This window comes from Lepisosteus platostomus, chromosome 13 (genome assembly GCF_059453375.1).
Source record: "Lepisosteus platostomus isolate fLepPlt1 chromosome 13, fLepPlt1.hap1, whole genome shotgun sequence".
Taxonomy (NCBI): Eukaryota; Metazoa; Chordata; class Actinopteri; order Semionotiformes; family Lepisosteidae; genus Lepisosteus; species Lepisosteus platostomus.
Genome location: NC_142623.1, coordinates 20,159,041 through 20,181,469, shown reverse-complemented (window position 1 = coordinate 20,181,469; position 22,429 = coordinate 20,159,041). Strand labels below are relative to the sequence as shown.

The 22,429-nt window shown below is 38.9% G+C and overlaps 1 protein-coding gene across 1 annotated transcript in view; it reads right to left on the bottom strand.

Annotated features, from left to right (window-relative positions):
- Positions 1–22,429, bottom strand: part of kcnt2b (potassium sodium-activated channel subfamily T member 2b) — a 209,234-nt gene that overhangs the window by 65,829 nt on the left and 120,976 nt on the right. The window contains exons 4-10 of the mRNA XM_088603769.1: positions 20,492–20,545; positions 17,795–17,843; positions 16,549–16,608; positions 13,959–14,033; positions 11,239–11,322; positions 8,104–8,198; positions 546–726 (exon numbers count right to left, since the gene is read on the bottom strand). Coding sequence (XP_088459895.1) covers positions 546–726; positions 8,104–8,198; positions 11,239–11,322; positions 13,959–14,033; positions 16,549–16,608; positions 17,795–17,843; positions 20,492–20,545 — 598 coding nt within the window. The remainder of the gene's footprint in view (positions 1–545; positions 727–8,103; positions 8,199–11,238; positions 11,323–13,958; positions 14,034–16,548; positions 16,609–17,794; positions 17,844–20,491; positions 20,546–22,429) is intronic.

Here is a 22,429-nt window from a genome sequence, read left to right as displayed (position 1 = left end):
CTTTATGTGCTCTATGAGCAACTCACATGGTCAAAGCTGGCTGTTTCATTTGGGTTTATGTATATATGTGATCAAAAAGAACTGAGGACTTTGATATTCTGGATTAATAAAACCTCCCAAAACTTCATTTTTAAATTAAAGATTAAGCCAGACAATTCAACTGAGCAGCAAGAGGCATTAAGAGTACCTGAACAGCATCAATTCAGATGCATGAACTAGAGATGGTTTTGTCTCCTGAGTTTTCAAAGAAGCAGTGCCCCCAAACAGTGTTAAACATTAATGGTTGTGCTATTGATGGTTATACAGCTTGTTTTGCAGGATAAGTTATATTTGCCCCCATTTTAATTAAAATAGTTAAGCTGACTAAAATAATTAAGCTTATTAGCTACCTAAGTGTTAACCACATCCAAAGGTCCAATTGTTTGGGATTTGCTGAGAGAAGAGTTTTTGTCACCTGGATTGTCAGACTAATGACAAGTGGGTTAGGTTTATGGTTGGTTCATCTAAAATGTGGAGAGAGAGGTGAGTACAGAGGTTGGAATCACCTGGATTGGCAGAACAATGAGGGCCACGCAGATCATGATGACCACCAGAAGCTGGGAGGGCCAGATCTTGGGTGTCACATCGCCAAAGCCCACTGTGGAGAATGTGACGATGCAGAAATACAGAGAGTCGAACAGCGTCAGGTTATTCCCAGCTCGCTCCAAGTGCTGGATCCCACAGATGCTGGGGAAATTGAAAGACAAGACAGACAAATGAATCCATAAGATGGGCAGCTTTATTTAGCTTTGAATGTAACTTCTAAACGCAAAACAATGATTGAGCCAAGCTGGCCATTTGGAGCCTTTAGCAAGTTTTAAAATGGCCCTCAGACAAAAGCAAACACACTTACAGCACTACCATGCTTTCTACGGATTAAGAAAGGTTTTCAGGGTCCATATATTTAATTACAGGAGACTGGCAAGCCAGTTGTGCATTGCAGAATTTCAAACATGAAAGCACTCTTCAAATGGAAGAACAGTGGAGAAGTTCAGGATGAAAACAGATGCAGGTGTTAGCAGTTGAGAGATTTTAGAGCCGCACCAATTCTTAGACTTCCAGCTGAGAGCATTTCATCTGAGCCTGTCGTTTCTGAAGCAAGACTAAAGTATGTCTCGGTTGTCACCTTTTCTTTATCATTGTGAATGTGTTAATTGCATGGTGGAAATAAACATGATGCATCACAGTGATCACATCACAGCTGCAAAAGCATTTTTTAAATAGTGCTGAAATACTATGGAACACAGGTTTTTGGATTTTATAGTCTTCCCACTTGCTATAGGTTAGTTAAAAAAAATAAAATCCCCTAATCTGACATTAAACCACTCACACCAATTCATTCATATTTTTTAATAATCTATCACCACTGTACTTAAGATTCTGAGAAGTACTATATAACTGTAAAACACATAATCAATGTTGTGGACAAATGGACAAGCAAAGCAGGAATGGGGCTCTGCATTTCTGACCTTACAAAGCTTTCCAGGAATACAAATATATTTCTCTTTGCGTGGAATTTGATATCAGTTTTGTCAATATTAAATCAGAGAGGCAGTATTCAAAGTATACAATGTACTTAGTTGGCCTACTCAAATAAGTGAAAACTGAGTTAGCCATGGGGGAACATACTGCCATGGAAGATGACAAAGAGAGTTATGTTGGCTCAAACCAGTGATTCACTCCTGATCATACAGGACAGCAGTGCCCCATGTTTTATAGATAATATATGAACTAGCATCCTCTCCAAGGTCTTTGTACCCGTTGCCTGCTGGGATAAGCTCTGGTTCCCTTGTGATCTAAGTAAAGAAGTGGTTAAAAATGTTTGAATGGTATACTCCTGAATGAACAAATGCCTGGAAAGAGTGGTAATAGAGACCATATAAGTCAAGCTAGAGTCTATGGTAGAGTGAAAAGCAAAAGACACTGTGGTTCTCCAGGATCGGGGATGAATATTAGTGGCTTAAAGTGACTGCTTTTTGTGTCTGTAAATGGTTGTGTGTAAAGACATGGTGCATGACTTCATGCAGTTTTCACCTCTAGTGAGGTCCATAGGAAAATCCATTGTGTTGTGTCACAGCTAGTAGTATAATAGTAGTAAAATAAGAACACGTGGTAACACATGGCTTATGGTAACACATGTTTTATGGCCCAACTATGAAGGAAGTACTTTCAATGAATTGAAATGATCCCTCCGTTAGCGACGTGCTCAGTGCATTCAGTCTAATAGCTTTCTTCATCCGGGGCTCTACGGAGCAATGATCTGTGCATCTGGGCACTTAATGGGCATGTCTGTTTGCACAGCCTCTTTTCTCAGCTCTGTCAACAGACAGCTGCCTGATTTGAAAAGGTCAGTCACCATGAGTAGTTGGCTTTTACAGGCTGTTTAATTCAATTACCCAGCCAGTGGTGAGAAAGCTCTCGGGCGAGATCATTTCATTTCTCTGGCTCTTTTTCTTTTCTTTCTGTAACACTGCAATAATGGTCAGTTGTTGTTTCCCCTATAAAGATGCCATGATAATTTCACAAATCTGTCGTGTGCCATTATAGGTAAGAAAGATAAAAAACAAGCAGTTTTTTAGTTAGAAACAAAACAGAAGTTGAAAAGTAAATGATCTTATTTTCTTATGCATTTATGCCCTGTTTCCTTCTGTAGCACACAAGCGAGGAAATGAATAATAGAAGATGAGAGGTGCCTTCCATCTTAGCTTCATTACAAGTGTTTCAAACCTCTCGAATGAAAAGGGCTCAGCTTGGGCCATGTCAGAGTGGCCACACTCAAGCGTCCTTAAGTATGGGGGTCTCTTTGGCATAGAAATGTCAAAAACAAAATGAGAAATTTGCTCGTTAATTGATAATGATTGCACTCTGCCTGGCAGAAGCAAAGCCCAAGCACTCTGGAAAAATAGTAAAAAAAAAGTGAGAAAAAGTCTACTGCAACTTCTCACCCAGCCAGCAAAGTACCCAAGAAAACAAGTCAGTCTATATTTTTCTGTTGCATCTTTTCAAACATTCAGGCTGTAGTTCCAACATACTGCCCAGCTGTTCCAACAAAAACAGCTTCTGGTCAGATGTCAACAACAGATTGCCAGAGAAAAGTAATTTGTTTTGAACAAGAGATTTTTCCCTGTTATCATACCAAACTACCCTTCATTTGCTGTTATTGGGCAGACATAGATGCAAATCCGTGTGTGAAATCTGTATTCACCCCTATTCATCAATATAACACAATATAGGTGATATTTATATGATCTACTGTATATACCGTATGATTCATTTGATTGATTTGATTGTTCATAATCTTTACCACTGAAATGGACATTGTCTTTTTAAAATTGTCTTAATAATGGTATAATTAATAATGATAATAAATCAATGTTAATAACACATAATTAACAATTATTTTATTTTATATACAACCCATTTAAAATCACTGTCAATGACTGCAGTATGTACTTTTGAGAATAAAAAATGTTGTTGTGCTCCTCTACAGAGTCGTTTGAAATTTCGCACATCTGTATAGCACAGGACATTAGGCTCTGGACTCATAACTGGAAGGCTATGGGTTCAAATAATAGGCAAAGCACAGCTCGTGTACCCTTGAGCTTAACACCTAAGTTGCTTCACCCTGTTTTAGGAAAATGTCCAGGAATATAAGTGGATATAATAAGAATTCAAAGAATAAGACAATAATATCTTTGTAAGAACCATAGTACCTTACAAGAAACTTTGCTTCCAACGCATCAGTTAATCTTCTGTATGTATACTGAACTGAACTGGAATTACTGTTCATCCTAACTTAAATAATTGATGTAGGCCACTAGTATTTACAATGTTTCTGGTCAGTAACCATGTCTTTTGGTTTCATTTTGTACATAACTATGTTTGAATTAAGTTGTGCACTTAATTGTTTCATATTACCACTGTTTAAATGCATTTTACTCATAGTGGACCAATGAAAAGAGCTATGTAAAGTTAGCTATAAAACTTAGTGGACTAGAAACATTTTCAGATGATATTTATATACTAGGATTAAAAAGCACGGTAGAAAATGAATTGCAAAATTCAAGACTGGACAAACACCTGATGTTTAACAAAAACAAGTGTAGGGTTTTGCTACTCCCAAGCCCTCTCACATTGAGTGAAGGAAGGGGACATAGCTTGTGGTCTGGGGAACAGCATATCGTTGTCGAAATTTGGTGAAGGGACATTTTTCAGAGATGTCATTTTTCAAACAACCTACGTCTACATCCTCCACCAAATGTAACACACCAGTGATTTAGTACTAGAATGAAATGTTTAAAATAGGCAAGAAAACAGATACACAAATTCAGCCATAAGGTTCAAACCAGTGCTCTTTTATTTACAGCACAGGGAAAATAAAACAGAAGTGCTGGGAGACCTGCCCACATATGTCATGAATTTTGTACAAAGCTAATCAAGATCAGTGTAAAACAAACCTCTTGCATCAACTTAAACAATTTTCAATCCAATTGTTTCAATATTGAAACAATTACAGCTCATAAAATTCATGAAAATAAATCACTTTAAAAGTGTGGTACTGTATCTGTCTTTTGATTCTAAAATTTGAAAAGGTGGACAAAGGGCTAATTTCAGATAATATATTAGTTTTTAGTAATGTCCACAGAAATCCAGCAATGGTGTTTGTCTGCTTGTTTCGTTGACAGTAAAGAATTACAGTATGCAATGAAGTTTGGAGAGGTGTCTTTGGTTGTGTGTCATGACTACCTCTGACCATGCTATTGCTGTACTTTTGCTATTTCTTCGAAACAATTCTGTGAGTGAGCTATATCAGTGGTTCTCAAACTTTTTGGACCAAGTACCACCCCTAATCCAACCAAAGCATCCAAGTACCACCTACAAGTCATCTTCTCATAGGAACCCCAGAAATTCTCAATGACCAACATGAGCGCGCGTGCACACACTCACACATACATATAATAAATATTATAATAATAAACTTAATTTGACATAGCGCCTTTAAAGGTGGCTTCTCAAAGTGTTTTACAGAAAAAAAAACATTAACAACAACTAATAAAAAAGCACAATTTCAGTGAGAGGGGTGAGCCTGTTTAGTTGAGCAAAGCAGATGTGAATTAATTTTTCGAGCCTTGATACAATTCACAACAGAGTCTAACAGATAATAAATCGTCAGGCGGCAAAGGTCTCGCGGTGGATGTTGTAATGCGTACATTAATTCTGGAGCAACCTATCTAATTCGTGCAACTACACCGTTATGTCGGCTTGTCATTGCTCTAGCACCGTCTGTACAAACTCAGATGCATTTTGTCCAGTCGAGGCCAGTCTTTTCGATAAATTCATTCAGAAGCTGAAATATGTACTCTCCTGTAGTTCCTGTTGGTAGTGGTTTACAGAACAGAAAGTCTTCATGGGACATGCCCTCAAACTCGTATCTAACGTAAACGAGCAAATTGGCCAAATCGACTACAGACTCATCTAATTGCAGTGAAAAACATCTGCTCATCTTAACGCGCTCTATCAGTGTACTTTTTATATAATCCTTCATTTCAATAATTCTATGAATGACTGTGTCTTTCAGGGGGAGGGGGGCAGCAGGTCGCTGTTTAGCAGCTTTTTCTCTACACATAATACGTGTCAGCTCTTTTGCCAACGGTAAATAAGGTTCTTCAAAAATAGTGTAGCTTACCTGCTTTAGCAATCCGCAAGCTTGCATTTTTCCGCGTTTCCGTTTTTATTTCCGTATTTATTTAAAGTTTTTATTTCATGCACATGGGAGCGAAACACAGAGACGCTCGGTGTATTTTTCTCAAATTAGAACAGTTCTTAAATATTTTTCTGTTATCACGCTTTCGTGTGCTCACAAGATTACCTGCGTTCGTAGCACGTATTTCTATGCATTCCTGTGTTTACACGTTAGCATTGTTCCAAAATCACGCACATTCTCCTTTCTCCCTATTTGCTGGAGATACGGTAGCTTTTTTTAAATACAATTGGTCACTTGCATCCGTAGCACGCATTCCTATAAAGTGGTATAGAATTACAGAGTATCTCTTGTGTTCACTGAACTATTAGCGCACTGTATCGTAATACGTAGGCTGCGTATTCGACACGTATTAAAATACAAAATATGAAAACCTGTCCCGATTTTTCAGCGCACACGACACAGTTCCAGGGTCATTTGGCGTACCACATGGCGGGTCTCCGCGTACCACTGCTGGTACGCGTACCACAGTTTGAGAACCACTGAGCTATATCACCCTGTAACTCACATTTGCTGCTAAATTAGTACGTGTTACTTTTCAGCATTTACATGTTTCCACTTTGTCAGCTTTTAAGATCACATGGCCTCAACTATCAATATGTTCAACACATTCACCTTCTCCCGAATTGACTATGTTAATCTTATCCTGGAGCCCTTGCACTGACTTCCTGTCAGGTTTCATGTCGACTTCAAAGTCCTCATGCTCTGCATGGCTTGGCACCTCAGTACCTGTCTGAGCTATTATCGCCCTTCTCCCCACATCGCAACCTTTACTCTTCTAGTTCTCCTATCTGTCCCCCAAGCCTGTCTGCACTCTACAGGTAACAGGGCCTTCTCCTGTTATGTCCCAAAGCTCTGGAACTCTATCCCCTAGAATATCAGAGAGTCACCTTCCCCAAACTCATTCAAATCTTAACTCAAAACCTTCTTCTTTAGAAGGGCCTTTACTTAATTGGTTCTGTTATATACAGCTTTGTTAGCTCCTAGTGTATTCAGTACCCCCATCTACTGTTTCCTCTCATTGTGTATTTTCATTAAATGTATATATTGTGCATTTTTGTTGTTGTCGTCATCCTATAAAGCACTTTGAGAAGCCACCTTTAAAGGCAACCCCTTGAAGCTAAGTAGGTTCAGGTGTGTCCAGTTCCTGGATGGGAGATCTTGTGGGAAAGCTAAGGTTGCTGCTAGAAGAGGTGTTAGAGGGACCAGTTAGGAGCTCTCTCCCTGCAGTCTGTGTGGGTCCTACTGTGCCAGTATTGTGACTGGGACACTACAGTATACTTTGAAATGGCACCATCCTTTGGATGAGACATAAAACTAAGGTCCTGACTCTCTGTAGTCATTCAAAATCCCAGGGTGTTTCTTGAAAAGAGTACCTGGAGTTCTGGCCAAATTTCCCCCTAACCTTTACAAATGAATGCCTCCTAATATAATCCCCATCTATGAATTGTCTTCATTACTCTGTTCTCCTCCCGCCTGTTAGCTGATATGTGGTGAGCATCCTGGGGCACATTGGCAGCTGTTGCATCATCCAAGTGGTGCTACACATTTGTGGTGGAGGGGAGTCCCCATTACCTGTAAAGCGCTTTAAGTGGAGCGTCCAGAAACAGCTATATAAGTTAACAATAATAATATTAGCACGATTTGTGGGTGGCTCTTTTGCCAATCCCTCCCAAGTCAAAAACACCGGCAAGTCCAGGTCTCCCAATAATTAGCCTTGTAAACTTCTATTTATTCTACTTTATGTTTTGCTACTGATCCACTGACTTTCAATTATGTATCAGCTTAATTATTTAATACAAAAAAGGCCTGAAAAACGTCCAAACAGCATTGTTCAAATGTTGTAGCTGTCTATTTCATCAAGGTAAGTGAACATGGAATAGGACAAGGTCTGAAAAGAAACAGCATCTTGGTTTTAAGACTTAGCTAAACTGTACCAGCATAATTCCCTTCTGAGTTTTTATAAGAGCCTGAGACTGGTATTTGATATTGAAAGCAACCTCTCACTTGCAGGAGAGTCATCCTTCAATTCAAGAGGAAATTCCTCTTTATTAGGTTAGTCTCAGGACACAGGTACATAATGTAGTTCAGGTGGGTAGCTGCGTCAGCATGCGTAGGCTGCAAAGGAACAAGTAATAGGTTTATTCCATGATGAAAAAAAGAAGAAAGAGAACACAACGTTTCGGCCGTGGAGCCTTCTTCAGGTGTGAGGTACATAATATCAGTCTTCATGGTAATTTTTCAGTTTTTTCAAGGCTTCGAAATTGACTGGCATCTTTAGGATTAGTGTCCCTGCTACTTACCATGTAAACATCAGGCAAACCAGAGTACAAATCAAGATGAGGACTTGATTGAACATAGCAGAGTGGGTCCTTTGAATAGCTCGGTGAAGGTCATTCTGAAAAACACAGAAATCAGGAACATCTGAACCAACACCTGAATTAATTCTACAGCAATATGATGGCAAAAGTTTCAATGTATTTTTTAGTAACAATATTTTTTTACTAATACAGTTGGTATGGCAAATTTGTAGAAGCAGAATTGGAACAAATGTGATAGAATCAAGAGGAAATCAGAAATGAGATAATGTGAAGAATAGAAGTTTTTTATGAGAAGATTGGGGATTTTCAATGTCTCAGTTGGTAAAAGCTCTCACCCAAGAGCAGACTGAGCTCTATGATCCAGGTATCCTGGGTTTGAACTTGGGTTATATTAGTAGGTGACTATGACCATGACTCCTCAATTTTCTGTGTTTTCATCTTTGGGTTGCTGAGGGTAAGGTCAGGCATCTCTAAGCACTTGGTGACCAAGAAACCCCTGCAACTTCAGAGGTGGGAACTTTCACAGTCATAAAGTACTATTAGTGAGACATGTGCCTCTCTAGCAATGGGGTTTTAAGTTCCTGCATGGAGCTGCATAGCCTTTAATGTGTCAAACAATGAGTGCCCCAGGGCAATGGGTCAGAGGGCTCTGCTTACACTTTCTCACTTTCCCTGAGTGGTGGGTTACAGGGTTCATAATCGTGGCCAGAGACATAAGAAATGTACAACTGGAGATCCTAAATTGGATGCCTAAAGAACAATATAAGTGGAAAGAATACTACAAAGTACAGAAGAGCAGGACTGTAATTTTCTTATATGGCCTACATTAATTTATTTGCAGGATGTTAATATTCCTACAGATGTGTTCCATTACATCATTTTAACATCCTATCAAATGTTACAGGTAAAGTAAGAGGCATGTATTTAGCTGTTAATGAATTGGGCTACTTCATCCTTTTCTTCACAGGTACACAGGTATCAAACCCCAGAACCAGGCAGCATCAGCACCATGCTCAATATACCTGAGCCCTCCAGTCACTCTACACCATGATGAGACAATATATTTATTGGACATATGATTATCTCTGTTACACTATCTAGTATTGAACGTGCTGTTAAACTCTAATTGGAGACCTCTTGTTTCAAATTATAGTTAGGCGGCAAACCGCATCTGAAATCCATTTGTTTTGCTTTTTTTGGGATCTTTTTTTTATTTTGAGCATTTGACAACTGGGCTGAACACAGGCAGTAGAAGAAATGAAATAAAGGGAACAGCACAAGTTTAAACTTCTTCCCTAGAGCAGTATGGTTCTTCATCTAACTTTAAATCTCCTTAAACAGCCACCAGGGTCAATTCAAAGGATGAGCACACTGAAATAAGAACTTGAAGCAGGAATCCAGTCCAGGATAATGAGGGTTCTGCACATTTTCATTTGTCATGCCTGACAAACTCAATACACCTTTAGATGTCTTTTGTGCCAACTCTGATTTTTAGAAACTAAACTCAAGAGCAGCCCATTAATTATATATTAATTGGCCTGCTCAATTACTTCTGCTTCATGGCTCCACATAGCCTTAAGCAAGTGACATGCAGATAGAGCCAATGAGATAATTTTTTAAAAAAGGCCCTTTAATATAAATCCCCAATGACACCATCCCAATTATTTCTTTATTAGACTGTCAAGTATCTATGGACACCATGCCTCCTTTTTGATAAGGCACGTACCCAGAGTAGTCTAATCTAAGTGGAGTAAAGTGACAGCCTTATTTGAACATGTTTCTTTCAGTTTATTTCTGTCATTACATTACCTACATCTCAAATCAGAAACAAAGACCATTAAGACATCCAACATTAGATTCAAGTGTACTTGTCAAAAGGGGAAAAATAAATAGTCAGTGTTGTTAATGCTGCATCTTCATCTGGCAGAAGTAACTTAGGTTCTCCAGAGCATCAGGGATGGTGTTTTGCATCTATCTTAAATTTAAGGCTACTACTGACAGACAGCAAAAGAGAGCAAGACAGCAATTGCATCATTTCCTACCTAGTTTGCAGGGTTTCGGAGACGTTTAATGCAGGATTTGTGCACTTGGCATTAACTCACTGGAATTACAGGTAGAGCAAGATGCCACAGATCATTCTGTTGTAGAGCAACAAGCTTGACTGTTTCTAGACATGGTGGCTATCCCTGGTCCTTCAGAGCTCATCCACCAGGTCTTATAGGTCACCTTAACTCTTCGATTTGTAAAGTTGGGTTTTGCTCATGGTTTTGATCAATTTAATCGGTTCATTTCAATTCAAGAATGGTGAACTGTGGTTCATAAGAGATATAGATTGCTGGTGTTTTCATTTCCAAAGATCTCCAACGTACTAAATTTAGCAAACAACCTTTTTAAGTGGACAAAAGACATTGTTCTAGGTGCTTAGAAATTGGTGAATGATCTAAAACTTGCTGAACCATGGCTTTCCAGGATCAGGATCAACTACCTCAGCAATATACTGCTCCACTGGGTAAAGGTATGATTTTTACGATCCTTGATACAAATTGAACAACAAAAAAGCACATAGTTACACGTCTATGAAAGAAAATGAGGATATCCTGCAAGCTCTTGTTGAACTGCCTTGTACACTACTGAAAATTAGACAGAAACAATCTGAAACTAAAAACTAAACCTAAATAATCAGGAGACTTTAGTATTTGCTAATGTTGATGATATGGGAAAAGCATTATTAGGCTGCAATGATTCCAACCAAGCTTCATGGCTGTGGGTTGTAGATACCTTTTACTGATGTGGTTAGATTAAAGTAAGCAATTATGAGCCGCTAAAAAGGTGCCTGGTGCTGTACCGCAGTATTTTTAGAAGATCAGAGTTAGAGTGCTTGTCTGTAAATCATTGAGCAGCTCAGTATTAAAGTGCTGGGCTACAGTCTGTACAGTTGCCTTGTGTTTAGAGTGTTGGGCTGTATTGTATTTAGTAGATCAGTGTTTTTGGGTTACAGAGTGTTCATTAGATCAGTGTTAGAGTTTTCAGTGTGAGAGAATTAATCAGTTTTGGTTATAAGAATAACTGATAATGGCAAAAGTCAAAAAGAAAGTGCTGATTAAATTATTTACTTACAATCATATTTTCCAGCGCATGCTTTGCTAACCAACAGTTTAGAAAAACAGGGATGAAGAGGTTCCTGAGGGAAGGCAAAATTACCTAAAAGAAGAATAAATAGGAATAAACAGAAAAATGAGAAAGTTAAAACCTTCAGGGACTCCTTGAATAATACAAAAGATAAGACTATTTTTGGTTCCAACGTTTTAAACATTTATCTGTACAGTATGTTAAAAGACAATGGTGAAATAATATCTTAGTTTGTCAAATATTTTTTAAAATCTAGTAGTTTCATGTACCTATAATTACACTCCCCAGAAAGAACAGGTAAAGAGACCCGTTTACAGAATGGCGCCTTTTTTAATGAGATTGCTCTCAGTGTGCAGTACGTAAAAAATGTAAAGAGATCTATTTTCTAAAAACAAAACAAAAACCTCTCATAAACACTGAAGAGCTAATTTCCTTCCATGGCCCACTGAGCAAGGCTACACTTGACTCAGTCCATTAGACACCACGCACAAAGCATTCACACTTTCTAACATTGGCGCTGTCAATCTTTCACACTGGCTGCTTTTATGATGTGTCAATCACACCTGAAGTGGGAGAATAATGCTGCATCTATCAGCCCAGAACCATTCAGCATCTTTCTTTAGGAGGAATTGAATAGAAATGGAACTATGACAGGTGAAATCACAAAGGTACACCACAGGAGCAGGAATCCTATTTACAGCTGCTGTCCAAATGCTTTCCCAACTCAGATGGAGGAAATAATTATTGGATATGTGGTTTACATTCCAGGCAGCTCACTCAGAACTAATTTAAATTGCGTTATGTCATTCTTATACTGCATGTCAGGCATCACTGCTACGAGACTTGATCAGCAAGTCCCCATGAGGTGGACAGGAACTTATTGCAGCCATTGTAATTTTGTTACATACTGTACACATTTCTGTGCATTAATAAGACTGTTATGTGTCTTTCTTTTTTTGTGTCCTCTTAAGTAACTCCTGTAACTCTTAAGTTCCAGAAGTATTGCCTTTTCTGTTTCCAGAATGGGTTATTGTTGCACTTCAATGGTAATGTTTGGTTTCACTATGTACCCAAGTCAAAGTCAATTTCAACAAATCATGGAAGAGGCAACACCAGACTAAATGTGAGGTGCTTTGAGTCACTGTGTCTTTAAAACCAGGTCAATTTAAGTTTAAAATCGTGCACATGTAAGCACCAAAGACTAAAGTGCATTTCAGGTGGGTGTATTTCTTTTGTTAATTCTAAAAAACATCTTCCAGACTTATGGTGTTTTTAAAGAAAGAGCAAGCTTTTATTGTACAGTAAATTAGCTCTAGCTATATCCATTTCCATGTCTCAAATTGCTAAAAAAGCAGAACAGTCTAATGAGATACCAAATTCCTATTCATCTACTGTATATGAAGTTAAAGTGGACAGACATGGAAAATCAATTTACCTTTATTAAGGTGCTTCACCGTGACATAGCTAAGATTGACTGGTCAGTTGAGCATACTGTATAGATATGTTATGAGTCTTTTAAGTGTCAAACATGATGAAAAGGAAAATTTACTTTCTTTCAGCTCCAATAAAAGCATAGCTCTACAGCATTTCCCTTCAGGAATCATTCTGTGCTTTGCACTAAAATGTAGATGAAGAATGACATTTTTTATCACAAAATGAGTATTTTTATAGTGATTGTGTCTGTGATTGCAATGTCTATATTTGTCTTACAGACATTTCGAATGTTATGTGAAGCATGTAGTATCAGATTCACATGTTAAATAAATTCCACTTCCCAGTATTTAGACTTGCAGTGACCTTTATTTTATTTGCAGCTGCTTTCACTGGAACTGTCTTTGAGAGAGGGTAATAATTAATGTTAGGAGGTTCAGCAGCTGAGAACACCAAGAAATAGGATATTAAAAACATAAATAGCCAAGAAAAATTGTATACTGTAGCATGCAAATTGATTTGAAAACTTTGGGATTTATTATTTATTGAGCTCTACACATCTCTACACACATAAAAATAATTTCAAGAAAACACAGAAATATGATGTTATTCATTGTACAAATCTTCAATAAAATGAATTAAAGCTGGAAAACACAACCCATTATGTCTTTTAAGTACTTTTGGTGCCATTATAATTTCTTAATATGAGATTCGGACCCAGGTAGATTAGTGTCAAGGACTGAAATACTCCTGTACGCATCTGGTGATTTGATCCATCTGGAACAATGACTAACATAACACTTCATAAAACAGAATTTGTTTGCTTTATCACTTGTGGTGATGCATCCTTTTTTTCCCTCTGTTTACAAGAAGTTATTTAATACAAAATGTTCTTTAATACAAGGACTTCTAACTTTTTTAATACAATATATGCTATAATTGAAGAAGTGGCTTGTATTAAAGCTTGCAAATACATATTGATTACATCCCACAATCAAGGATTTTGTTTTAAATTCTGAGTTTTCTAGGGGATTTTGAGGATATAGGTTCATGCCCACACAACCAATAATCAGGGGGAGAAAGTGGGTGATCTTCTAATAAAATTAGCACACTATTGTATGATGTAATTAATTAACTTAAAAACAGCTCTATTTAAAAATGTAACAATTGTAAAATTTGAAATTGCAGCTAAAAGCCAGTTGAAGAGAGATTGTTCTCAGACTATCAGAGTCCAGCGCAACACTGGAATGTATGGAATGCAAACCTGAGTCACTCACTGTGATGACGAATGGCACAGCACTGATCATCTCCAGAATAAAGGGGACTCGCAACACCTGCTCCCACACATTGCCCTGGAAACAACAAACAAACAGGTCAAGGATCAGAGGTCAGATAGGAGGAGAGGAACAAAGAGGAGTCCTCAAGTTTATTAAAAAGTGTCCAAGAAAGTGACCCTTAATCTTTTTGATTGAGCCATTTTCTATTAAATGGAATTGAAAGATTGCACTGTTAACATTTGCCACAACATTTGTTCTTGTCATGAAAAAGAAATACAAAGCTAATGTAGAGTAGAAATGGCTTCAAGATTGTCAGCAGATAGAAAAACTAGGTTGTTTTATAGACGCAAAATGACAGGTCTTGGAAAACCTCTGTAAAATTCAGTGTTTACTATAATAATAATTTTTTGTTCTGTTGCACTTCCAAGGTCCAGTTTCTATTTTAAATCTGGAATTACCACTTTTTTAATATTAACATGGAGTAAATAAAGACCTACTGTATAGGCTCCGTGGGGCAAGTGTTAGAAACAAACATCTGAAAAGCTGCAAACCCAATGTGCCCAACAAAAGAATTAGGGCTGATAAACTAATGCATATGGCATTGATGCTAGTGTAAGCTTGCAGGTGCTATGCAAATATCTAGTGTTGCACTTGTGCAAAGACCTAAGAGTACACTTTCTGACTAATGTTTATGCGATTCCAGATGTGCACAGCCACATAGGAAATCCCAGTCAAGAAAAACACAGTATAGTGTTAAGAATACGCTATAGACCACTAAATACAGATGATGATTATAAGTCAACACTGTATAATGAAAGTAAAAATGTATGTGGAAATGTAGAAGTAGTGTTTATGGGAGACTGCAACTTTTCCCACACAGACTGGGAGACAGCATAAGGGAAATACAAAACTATATCATATATAAGCAAATATATATATAAACAGTATCCCTAATGGTGGTAATTAGTGGGGTACCACAAGGATCTGTACTAGGACCACTGTTCCTTTTAGTTTATATCAATGACATAGATTCCAGTATTCTTAGTAAACTAGTTACATTTGCAGATGATACAAAATTGGGAGGATTAGAAAAGCAGCAAATTAAATTTCTAAAGATTTAGATAAAATTCAAGACCAGGCAAACATCTGGTAAATGGTTTTTAATGTAGAGAACTGCAGGGATTTTCGTGAATGTAGTAACGACAATACATCAATGCAAAATGAGAAAGGGTGATATAATAGGGGCTTCTTATAGAAAAGGTTTAGACTGACACTATTTAAATCTTTAAAAAGCAAAAAAAGGATATATGGTTAAAAGCGTAAACTTTTAATCAAGAAATGCTTTATTAAAATTGTACAGTGCACTAGTCATTTTTCCATAAGCACCTGCACCTCCACTTCTGTGTTACCTCACTCTTTTGTTTGCTGAGCTAGACAGTCTTGTCTACATTTGTTGCAGCCCTGTGACTGTTCCCTGAGGCTTTATCCAGACACAAAGTCACCTAAGCGAATTTCTACAGAATGAAGAATGAAATACAAACCCGAGGACATACAGTAAGTGGAAACTACATGTATGTGGCAGTGCATTTCAAACAGAGAACAGGAGGTACTTCATTATTTAACAAGGTTGTGGAAGTGTGGAACAAGCTACTAAGCCATGTTGTTGAAGCTGATACTCTGGCTTCTTTCAAGAAATCGTTGAATGTGATCTTTGGATCAATTAACTACTAATTATAAAACCAGCAAGATGGGCCAAATGGCCTCATCTCTTTAGCAACATTTCTTATGTTTGTTATGAGACACCCACAAGTCAGAACCATTCATCTTGTAGTATACAATAAGCTCCATAGTAACTTACAAGAGAGTTTTCATCAATTGGAGGAGTGGTATGTTCCTCAGTTAAATCACTTCAAGCCTGCGGGTGCCTTCTAAGTCATACAAGTCATCAGTCTACCTAAATTCAAGAGGACTCTGACCAGCTGGCAGAACTCAGGACATCACTGGACGTACAGGATCTGCACCATGGACATTAGAGCACTGTGTTTTTGCTGGTTTAGAAACTTAGAAAATGGGCTTAATTCATCTTGTTCTAAAGTGTTTTTGACATGTAGGAACCTCTTAAGATGTAAATTTGTCTGTACTGTACGTATTCAGATATAATTTGCCAAATTAACATATCAAGCACAAAGAAAGAAACCGTTGCTTCAATAAGGAATTTTGCAAAAGCTTAGGGATTCCAGCTGTGCAAGTGGTTTACTGAGCCTTTTTCATCAGGTTACTTGCATGGTAAGACCTTTTTTTCAGCTTTTGAAAAGATGGAGTGACTTTGAAATTAGCATTATCTCTGTACCTTCTAAAACGTTTCATAACTTCTCACATTTAAATTGCTTGACAAGGTGCCTGGAATTTAAACAGCTGGCTAGGGCCAAGCAAAGCCAATAATGTTTTTTTTTGTCTGTGTTTGATACAAATTAATTAATTCTCACCTGGAAATGTTTTGTGAGAATTGAGACATGACAGATAAATGTGCAGAACAGAACATAAGGAAAGTTACAAGAACATTGCAGGACATTGAGTTTGGCACACTCACCTTATAGCTGAGGTACACCACCAGCATGGTTTCTGAAAAGCTGATTAACGCCACCAAAACCTAAGGAGAAAAGAAAGAAGCTCTTAAATTTAGCTTTCCAGGATTTGTCCAAATTCAAGTGTAATTTGTTAATCCCTCTGTTCTCAGAACCAAAATTATCTGTATTTTTTTCTTGTATGCAAACTTGTCCCATAGCACATGAATTAACGCCTAACACACAGCATGTGAATTAACACACAGCACTTAGTACATGAATGAACATATAAATTAATACACAGAACATGAACTGAAAGGGAGACACACACAGCACATGAATTCACACAATGTACATGAATTAACACACAGCACTGAGCACATGAATTAACATACAGAACATCAATTAACATGCAGCACACAGCAAATGGATAAGCTGGGCAGCATGCCCATTGGGAAGGGGGTAGGCACATTGCTCTGGAGTGTACATGTACTGTAGAAGCACATTAGAAAATCTAAAATGAGAGCAGGTCGTATAGCACATCTAGCCTAGTTGTAGTACTTTAGGTAATTTTTTAAAAGATGTGGAATCATCTCCATTTGATACGTTGTTATTATAAGGAATTCAGTGTGCCATTAATGTCTGTTTGCAGGGAACTCTCATTATGTCTTTGCAATCACCAAACTCAATCTGTCGGTTACAGCTGCCAGTGGAGACACTATGAGACACACAGAGGTGAGGCCCACCACGAGCACAGGAGCTCAAAGTGGTCACTGAACTTAAACCAGGATGTTGCTGCCCCTACATGCTGAAAGGCATAAGGGGCAGATATCCATCCATCCATTTTCTAACCACTTTATTAAATTCAGGGTCACGGATACCTGGAGCCGATCCCAGCAAGCAACAAGCGCAAGGTGGGATACACCCTGGACAAGATGCCAGTTCATCGCAGGGCATACACAGACACACACACTCACACCAGGCCCAGCTTTCCCAGGAGCCAAGTAACCTACCAGTATTCTTTGGACTGAACATGCACACTCCACACAGAGAGCACTCCAGGTCTGGACCCCAGCACTGTGATGCAGCAATGCTGACCACTGTGCTACCATGCCACCCCGGAAGGAATTAAATCCAACACAAAAATAAATTCAAAAGTTATGTTTTATTTGGGCATTACTAAGTCATCCTGCATACCCCAGGTGACTCTCAGAAGTCCCCTGCATGTACGTATACCCCCATTTTAAAAATAATAAAGTGAGTATTCCTTACCTGCAATGCCCAGAGTGGTAGGGGCCTGTTTACCCAAATTATCAGTGACCTGGGTAGGATCAGAAAGAGACAAATTCATCATCTATTACAATAATATAGCCAATCTAAAGTACCTACGCCTTAATTCAAAAGGATCTGACAGTAGCTGAAGCTGTAACTAGAATACAACTAGTATGTGCCAGTGTGTAATGATTGGTTCACCTGTAGTTTTGATCGTGAAACCCTTTGAAAGATTCCTTGGTTACAATGATGAACACATAAAAATGTTTAGTACCTTAACAGAAACTTAGAAACATGTTCAGAATTTCTGGGGAAAATATGTCTCTATAATATAGAGATCAGTACAATTTCAGAAGAACTTACAACAAAAACAACGCCATCTTTGAAATCAACTGGAGAATTAACTGAAGCAGAAGTCAAACTATCATTGTGTTGTGTTGAACAAACTTCAACAATTATGGACATTCTAAGGGGAGTGGGGACAGTGATGAAGTATTAGCCACACCAGTGATAAACCTTTCTGAGAACAGCTGGAATTCAGGTCCATAGACAACCCATTACGTGGGCTGACACATTAATCTGAATGGCTCTGCTGTCACTGTAATGTAGCCCTGGCTTTCTTCTTGTTCTTTATTAATTTCCACACAGCTTTCCCGGTATCGAACAGCTGCCTCCTCTTGCCCAAATAGAATTGCGCTGCCTGGAAAAAAGCACTCAACCCACATTACTGAGCACTGTGCAGTCTGCCTTTTATTTTCTCTTGTGGTGCCACTGAGGCACCAGTGGAAACCACCTCCCAACGGGCATTGAAATCACTTACTGAGAGACCTGAAGACCTGGTGCAAGTAGATCATATCTCTTTTTTTTTTGCACCCTGTATTCACAACAGGAGAAACATCACAGCATGTCTTTGCTTCAACACCTCACTTAGAGTTCTACATATTTTTTTTCCAGAGTTGGATTAGTTTTACAGTTAGTTGAAAGTCTGTACTTTCATTTAGTTTGCACAATTTTGAAAACAAAACAGCTCAAGAAGAGCAACTCTCATCACAATGTTCCTGCATACAACATGGAAGATTAAATCAGATTGTCGGTCTGATTCACGCATCTGTTATCTTCTGCTGTTGCATCAACTAATACAAACACAAAAATCCATCTGCAAAAAACAAACTCTACACAACATTTCTTCCTTCTTATTACCTAAATATGCTTGATTGATATGGATAAAACACACATTTGAAAAGGTAGGAACATACAGATGGAGCTCTGTTCAACTGTAAGTACTGTAAAAGCTTTCAGCAGCAATTGCTCAATCACTGTTCAACCTGTTTCTTAAGTCACTTTGAATAAAACTGTCAGACTGGTACTGTAACTAATTGCTGTTTCTTTCTGGTTTGTGAAATACATTGCTGTACTATCTTCTTCTTCTTCTTTCTTTTTTCACAGCCTTAGTCCCAGACTGTCCTGGGGTCAGCTGCTTTGGTTGCTCTTCTCCATTTGTCTCTGTCGAGCACATCTTCCTCACTCACTTCACATACCTCCATATCTTTTCTCACACAATCTATCCATCTCTTTCTAGGCCTGCCTCTTCCTCTGTTACCTTCCACCTCAAATTCCATTACCCTCTTTGTTACTTCCTCAACGTCCCTCCTCATGATATGTCCATACCACCGTAACCTCGCCTCTCGCATCTTCTCAACCACATCCACCACCCTACATCGTCTAAGGATTTCTTCATTTCTGATCTTATCCTTCATTGAAATCTGCAGAATCCATCTCAACATCCTCATTTCAGTTCTTCTCATCAAGTTCTCTTCCCTCTTTCCAACTGCCAAGCATTCAGCTCCATATAGTAGTACAGGTCTAATCACAGTCTTGTACATTTTGCACTTTAATTTTCTGGGAATTTTCCTGTCACAGATTATTCCAGTTATTTCTCTCCACTTGTTCCATCCAGCTTTCACTCTTTGTTTTACTGCCTCCAGTGTTTCTCCTCCCTTTACCAGTTTTGATCCAAGGTATTTAAAGTCATCAACTTGTTTCAGTTTTCCTCCATTTGTCTCCTCAACATTGGTCATAGTATCTCCTCTTCTCTCCATTACCATTATTTCAGATTTTTCTGCATTCACTTTCAGTCCACCCTTTTCCAGACTCCTCTGCCATTTGAACACTTTCTCCTGTAGTTCTACTTCTGAGTCTGCCATCAGTGCCACATCATCAGCAAAGATGAGTTCCCAAGGCACTTCTGTTCTTATCTCCTCTGTCAGTGTGTCAATAATGTTTATGAAAAGGAAAGGACTTAGTGCTGATCCTTGGTGTATTCCAACTGTGATTTCAAACTCTTTTGTCTCTCCCTGTTGTGTTATCATCTTCGTAGTTGCATCTCTATAGGTTGCTTGAACTAACTTCACCATGCTTTCTGGTACTCCTTTCTTCCTCAAGCACCAATACACCACCTCTCTGGGCACACGGTCATATGCCTATACTATACTATACGGTCATATGCCTGTACTATACTATAGTACAGGTCATTGCTTTACTATACTGTATGTATTAAAGGTCATGCAGCAGGTTTAGTTATTGCATGTGCAGAGCCCTGCCAGCAGCTGTCCCAGGGTGGAACAACAAACCTGGTACTGGAATGACATCACTACCCTGCAAACACCAATATAATTGAATATCAAACCCCATACTTACCAATCGAACTGGCTTTTCAGCAGTGTTGAGGTGTTCTGCTTGGGACAGCCCCAGCTGAAATGGAGAAGAATAAGAAATTACCCTTGAAAAGGGAAGAGTTACCTTCTTGATAAGCATTGAAAAGAAACTGATAAAACACCCCTTGATTGATTACCCCTTCTGAGTTAATGATTGACAGCTAAAAGGCAGGCGGAATGCAGCCTGAGGCTTCTAGAGGAAGTCTTACCCTCTAAGACCTCTGAATGGCTGAAAATACAATGAATGACAGCGCTTTTTACCAATCAGATCCCCTTATTTCTGGCGGTCCTGCTTCAAACATATACTACAAAGTCAATAACGTTCAATAGCCTCCAGGTCTGGAGATAAGCTAGTCTAGGCTTCTGTGGATATATATCAAGCTTCAGAACAAGGTAAAAACATGGGATATAGATATATATATTGATGCGTTTTGCTTTTGCGGTCTTGTTTTTCTGGCTTATTGATTACCTTATCTATGCATATTGGAAGTTTAGAAGTGCATCATCAGATAAAAAGTGACTGTGATCAATCGTCTTGGTTTTTTAAAAAACAACAACATTTTTTTTAAAGCTCCTGTTGTCCTTTTTCGATAAATAACAAGGTTTTGTTGGTAAAAAACTATTACAAATTACGAAGGAATCAAAGGTAGATACTGATTTATACTGTAGACGTTTATGACCATGCTGGGGATAGCACATGTGTGACCATACCAAAGTTTTTCTACAATTTCAAAAAACTGTTTTGTGAAACCCTAGTTGAACACATTTCGATTGATAAAAGGTTTTCTGTAAAGGTTTTGTGGTTTTGGTGATATAAAATAATGAAGTGAGACGGAACTTTTGAGGCATGTTTTTCTTAAAAAGTTGCGTATACACGTACATCCAGCATTAAGAGGTTAAGAAAGACCACATTTCCCTACTGCAGAACCTTTACTGTAGTGCTTCTTGTTAAGGGTTCGGTAAGAGGGACCGAACCAGTGAGTGAACCCACTTGCAGGAGCGAACGAAGCCAAGCCGTAATCCAAAAGCAAGCCGTAATCGTAGGAACGAGCCAAGAGTCCAGGGGAAGCCAGATATTCGAAAGGGAACGAGTACCGAAGCCGAAGCGTGATCCGAAGTCGTAGTCAGTAGAGCAATCCGATAATCCAGGGGCAGCCAGTGATCCGAAACAGAACGAAAGTAACCAATCCAAGCCGAGATCCGAAAAGCCGAAGTCCAAAGGGAAAAACCGCAAACCGAAAGCCAAGACGAACACAGAGTAGAAGTAGCGCAACCAGGAAGCTCGAAAGGGAAAACCAATACTGAGCAACGAGGTAGGTAAGGACAGGTGTTTAAGTAGGATGAGACGGGGGTGTGGTGGTGAATGTGAAAACTGATAGGTGAACTGATGGATAGGGGCTATGCCTACTTCTGCCTCCTCCGTTGCCGGGAGGCAGGGATCGTAACATTACCCCCCCCTCTACGGGCGGCTCCTGACGCCCTAGCAGGACGATCCGGGAAGTTAAGGTGGAAATCTTGGATGAGGTTGGGGTCCAGAATATCCTTCTCCGAAACCCACGAGCGCTCCTCCGGACCGTAGCCTTCCCAATCGACGAGATATTGTAGGGATCCACGAGACCATCGGGAATCCAGGATTTTATTGACCGTGTAAGCAGGGAGTCCATCAATAACTCGAGGCGGTGGGGGTTTTTGTTGTGGTTTAGACAGGGTGGATCTGTGAAAAGGTTTATGGAGGGAAACATGGAAAGTAGGGTGGATCCGAAGGGTAGGAGGCAAGGCCAGCCGGTAAGTTACTGGGGTAATCTGGGCGAGGACACGAAAAGGACCAATGTACCTGGGAGCAAGCTTGCCAGAAGGTTGCTTAAGAGGAAGGTTACGAGTAGATAACCAAACAAACTGACCACGTCGAAGTCTGGGTGGG